Source organism: Capra hircus, chromosome 29 (genome assembly GCF_001704415.2).
Source record: "Capra hircus breed San Clemente chromosome 29, ASM170441v1, whole genome shotgun sequence".
NCBI lineage: Eukaryota > Metazoa > Chordata > Mammalia > Artiodactyla > Bovidae > Capra > Capra hircus.
The window spans coordinates 27,220,096-27,225,987 of record NC_030836.1 but is presented as its reverse complement, the minus strand read 5'-3'; the positions used below and the strand labels follow the sequence as shown (position 1 = coordinate 27,225,987).

Sequence of the window (5,892 nt, the reverse complement as noted above, 5' to 3'; positions counted from 1 at the left end):
AGGACTTGTGTTGAAGCTGAAACTCCAATATTTTTCCACCTCATGCGAAGAGCTGACTCATTGGAAAAGACCCTGATGCTGGGAGGGATTGGGGGCAGGAGGAGAAGGGTATGACACAGGTTGAGATGGTTGAATGGCATCACTGACCCGATGTACATGGGTTTGGGTGGACTCTAGGAGTTGATGATGGACAGCGAGGCCTGGTGTGCTGCGTTTCATGTGGTTGCAAAGAATTGGACACGACTGAGCGAATGAACTGAACTGAATAACCACTTTGGAAGACAGCTTGGCAATTTCTTATAAAGGTAAACATACTGTTATAATATTCAATTCAGAACCTGGGGTTCTTGGTATATATATAAAAGAATTGAAAATGCTGTCCACACAAAACCTGCACAGAAGTGCTTATAGCATCTATATTTTTATTGCCCCAACTTTAAAGTAACCAAGATAGACTTCAGTTGAGAAATGGATAAATAAACTGTGATAAATCCAGACAATGGAATATTCAGTTCAGTTCAATTCAGTTGCTCAGTCGTGTCCGACTCTTTGCGACCCCATGAATCGCAGCATGCCAGGCCTCCCTGTCCATCACCATCTCCCAGAGTTCACTCAGACTCACGTCCATCGAGTCTGTGATGCCATCCAGCCATCTCATCCTGGGTCGTCCCCTTCTCCTCCTGCCCCCAGTCTCTCCCAGCATCAGAGTGTTTTCCAATGAGTCAATTCTTCGCATGAGGTGTCCAATGTACTGGAGCTTCAGCTTTTGCATCATTCCTTCCAAAGAAATCCCAGGGTTGATCGCCTTCAAAATGGACTGGTTGAATCTCCTTGCAGTCCAAGGGACTCTCAAGAGTCTTCTCCAACACCACAGTTCAAACACATCAATTCTTCGGCGCTCAGCCTTCTTCATAGTCCAACTCTCACATCCATACTTGACCACAGGAAAAACCATAGCCTTGACTAGGCGGACCTTAGTCAGCAAAGTAATGTCTCTGCTTTTGAATATACTATCTAGGTTGGTCATAACTTTTCTTCCAAGGGGTGAGCGTCTTTTAATTTCATGGCTGCAGTCACCATCTGCAGTGACTTTGGAGCCCCCCCCAAAATGTCTGACACTGTTTCTGCTGTTTCCCCATCTATTTGCCATGAAGTGATGGGACCAGATGCCATGATCTTCGTTTTCTGAATGTTGAGCTTTAAGCCAACTTTTTCACTCTCCTCTTTCACTTTCATCAAGAGGCTTTTTAGCTCCTCTTCACTTTCTGCCGTAATGGTGGTGTCATATGCATATCTGAGGTGATTGATATTTCTCCTGGCAATCTTGATTCCAGCTTGTGTTTCTTCCAGCCCAGCGTTTCTCATGATGTACTCTGCATATAAGTTAAATAAGCACGGTGACAGTATACAGCCTTGACGTACTCCTTTTCCTATTTGGAACCAGTCTGTTGTTCCATGTCCAGTTCTAACTGTTGCTTCCTGACCTGCATACAGATTTCTCAAGAGGCAGGTTTGGTGGTCTGGTATTCCCATCTCTTTCAGAATTTTCCACAGTTTATTGTGATACACACAGTCAAAGGCTTTGACATAGAAAATAAAGCAGAAATAGATGTTTTTCTCGAACTCTCTTGCTTTTTCCATGATCCAATGGATGTTGGCAATTTGATCTCTGGTTCCTCTGCCTTTTCTTAAACCAGCTTGAACATCTGCGAGTTCATGGTTCAGGTATTGCTGAAGTCTGGCTTGGAGAATTTTGAGCATTACTTTACTAGCATGTGAGAAGAGTGCAATTGTGCAGTAGTTTGAGCATTCTTTGGCATTGCCTTTCTTTGGGATTGGAATGAAAACTGACCTTTTCCAGTCCTGTGGCCACTGCTGAGTTTTCCAAACTTGCTGGCATATTGAGTGCAGCACTTTCACAGCATCATCTTTCAGGATTTGAAACAGCTGAACTGGAATTCCATCACCTCCACTAGCTTTGTTCATAGTGATGCTTTCTAAGGCCCACTTTACTTCACATTCCAAGATGTCTGGCTCTAGATTAGTGATCACATCATCATGATTATCTGGGTCGTGAAGATCTTTTTTGTACAGTTCTTCCGTGTATTCTTGCCACCTCTTCTTAATATCTCCTGCTTCTGTTAGGTCCAGACCATTTCTGTCGTTTATCAAGCCCATCTTTGCATGAAATGTTCCCTTGGTATCTCTAACTTTCTTGAAGAGATCTCTAGTCTTTCCCATTCTGTTGTTTTCCTCTATTTCTTTGCCTTGATTGCTGAAGAAGGTTTTCTTATCTCCTCTTGCTATTCTTTGTAACTCTGCATTCACATGCTTATATCTTTCCTTTTCTCCTTTGCTTTTCGCCTCTCTTCTTTTCACAGCTATTTGTAAGGCCTCCTGAGACAGCCATTTTACTTTTTTGCATTTCTTTTACATGGGGATGGTCTTGATCCCTGTCTCCTGTACAATGTCACGAACCTCATTCCATAGTTCATCAGGCACTCTGTCTGTCAGATCTAGTCCCTTAAATCTATTTCTCACTTCCACTGTAGTGCTAAAAAGAAAAGAACTATTAGACATGAAAAGGTTAGAAAAACTTAAATCCATATTACTAAGTGAAAGAAACCAACTCTGTAACAGTTTCGAAAGTGCTAAACTATGGATCAGTAGGGAGGTCAGTGATGGCCAGAGTTCTGGGGGAGAAAAGATTGGGTAGGTAGAGCAGAGAGGAGTGTTAGGATAGTGAAACTACTCTGTATGATACTATAATGGTCGTGCAAATAATCGATATATGTTATTATACATTTGTCCAAACCTATAAAATGACATACTGACTATACATGTATTATGGGCATTGGGTGATGATGAAGTGTTAGTGTAGATTCATCAATTGTGATAATTGTACTGCTTGCATGGGGGCTGCTGTCAATGCAGGAGAGTGTGCATGAGTGGTGGGCAGAGAATATATGGGAAATACATGCCATCTGCTTACTTTTGCTGTGAGCTTAAGACTTTTCTAAAAAAAAAACCTGTTAAAAATAGGAAGAAAAATATCTGAAAATTTAGTTTCCTGTATTAAATTCTTTCTGCTTAAGAAATTTAGAATTGTTCATTTTTCTGCATCGTTATGAAATACTATATCTAAAATAATTAAAATGACAGAGGACTGATAATTAGCTTAGTATTATTAAAAAACTATAAATGATAATGAAAAGAATGACCTCAAATATTTGCAGTGCAAGGCAACTAATTCTCTAACTCATTGTTTTCAGTCAAATGGTGAAAGACATTTTGACCAGGTCAACTGGTTTACTGAATCATATAGGCAGAGATTGCAGAATGTTATTTAGTGTGGAGAAAAGAAAACAAGGATGTATAATATTCCTTGGATGTTTGGATGCTGTGGGAAGATAATGGAAAGAAAAGTTAGACATTGGAAGTTTATAATTATGCTAAGAATAGCAGGATACACAGAGATACTGTCGGCCAAGAGAGGGGGGATGATGATCTATCAGTGTGAATCTCAGTGTTAATTGTTTAGCAGCTATGTTATCTGAGTTTACTTAACTTAAAGTTTCCTCATCTGAGAAATGAACTAATTCCATCAAACACTTAGATGTTGGCCTAGCATCCATGAATGTGAGATGTGATGGTGATAATTCAGTGATCATCCTGATGGTGATAGTAATAACTGAGTGAAGGGATCATTTAAATGATCATGGCAGAAATGGAGATCAGACACATGGGTCAAGGGTACTTGGTTACTTTCCCTGTGTATTAACTGTCATATTAAGCTTAAAAAACTGCCCATTAAAGTTTTGCCTCTACAGAGGAAAAGGAGGGGAAATAAATTTTCAGCTGAAGGACATTGTAGGAAAATAATAATTGTGGCAGGTATAAGGACACAGTAAAAGTATAATAAAAGAGAAAAGTGGGATAAATCTGGGTGAGAAAGAGACTATTTTCTATTTCTTATGACTTCTGAATTGACCTCTATTTGTCTGTGTACTCTAAAGGGTTAGTAAGGGAAAAATCAATGGATAGCTCTCTGACAAAATGTGGTCCACTGGAGAAGGGAATGGCAAACCACTCCAGTATTCTTGCCATGAGAACCCCATGAACAGTATGGAACTCATTGCTAGATGTTCTAAACTTATGCTGTAATCAAGATACATGTTTTCAGTTCAGTTCAGTTCAGTTCAGTTCAGTTCAGTCGCTCAGTCGTGTCCGACTCTTTGCGACCCCATGAATCGCAGCACGCCAGGCCTCCCTGTCCATCACCAACTCCCAGAGTTCACTCAGATTCATGTCCATCGAGTCGGTGATGCCATCCAGCCATCTCATCCTCTGTCGTCCCCTTCTCCATGTTTACCAGAGGGCAAAGCATAAATAAACCAACCAACCAAATAACTGATCTCAAACAAAACAAACACCACTTGAAACCAGAAAAATTCAAGCAGAGTAAGACATGAGAGATGTGAGAGGGAGAAAGGGAATTGGAAAAAATTAGCAAATACATTCAATAAATCATATTGATGAGTGGTTGTTCTTCCATTATATGTATGTAAATCTTTACAGGGCTTCTCCTCTATATTTCTCTACCAATTTTCAATTTGAAAAAGAATAATGACATTTGCACCCAAAGAGTTTTCTCCTTAGTGTTTTCTGCATGGCAGCCTTCACTTCCTTATTTCTCAAGCTGTAAATTAAGGGGTTCAGCATGGGTATCCCTGTGGTATAGAACAGGGAAACCACATTCTCCTGGGCCAGGGAACTGCCTGTGGGGGATTTTAAGTACAAGAATGTGGTAGATCCATAAAACAATCCGACAGCTGCAAGATGGGAGCTGCATGTACTGAAGGCTTTGGACCTTCCCTCTGTGGAGTGGATACGGAGGATGCTGGAGAGAATAAAAGCATAGGAAACAAAGATTGTTAAGCTGGTGACTATGATGTTAAATCCAGCCAAAAAGAAAGTTGTTATTTCAATATGATAGGTGCTGGAGCAGGAGAGCTTCATGAGTGGGACAACATCACAGAAGTAGTAACTGATGAGGTGCTCACAATAGGATAGTTTTAACATGAGGCCAATTTCTATGGTTGAGCCAATGAGCCCCATGGTATAGACTGCAGCCACCAGGAGGGTGCAGACTCCATGAGACATGATGATGTTGTAAAGCAGAGGTCTACAGATGGCAACATAGCGGTCATAGGCCATCACTGTCAGCATGTAACACTCAGCAATGACAAACACAATGAAGAAGTAGAACTGGGCCATGCACCCTGCATAGGAGATGGTGTTCTTCTCTGACACAAAGTTCACCAACATCTTAGGGGTGATGACAGAGGAGTAACAGAGATCTAATAGTGACAGACTGCTGAGAAAATAGTACATGGGTGTATGAAGCTGAGCATTCAGACAAATCAGTGTTATCACACCCAGGTTCCCTATCATGGTGACTGAGTAGATCCCAAGGAAGAGGAAGAAGAAGGGTAGTTGGAGCTCTGGCTGATTTATTAAACCTCCAAGAATGAACTCTGTCACTGTGGAGTGGTTTTGTGCAGCCATTCTCCTCTCGTTGGCAGCTCTGTGGAAAAAAGAAATAAGAGCTTATGAAAACGTACATACAGTCAGCCCTCGGTATCAACCAGTTACACATCCCAGGATTCCAACAGCTGCGGATACAGGACGTAGAGGGCTGACAGACTTCATTGTACCAAGTCATTTTATTTAAGGATGCTGAGCATTGGTGCAGCAGCCCCTGAAGATACTTAGAAATAACCATATATGAGACTTTCTGGTGTGGGTAGGCGTCAGTTTTTGTTCCTGAGTGAGAGATCTTGAACTCATTTTCTTCTTCTTCTTTTTTTTTTTAATTTTTACTTTTACTTT

At 40.9% G+C, this 5,892-nt stretch overlaps 1 protein-coding gene across 1 annotated transcript; it reads right to left on the bottom strand.

Annotated features, from left to right (window-relative positions):
• Window positions 4,609-5,568, bottom strand: LOC102180107 (olfactory receptor 151-like). Its single transcript, XM_005699706.3, has one exon. The coding sequence runs from the start codon at window positions 5,566-5,568 to the stop codon at window positions 4,609-4,611; it is 960 nt and encodes a 319-aa protein (XP_005699763.1).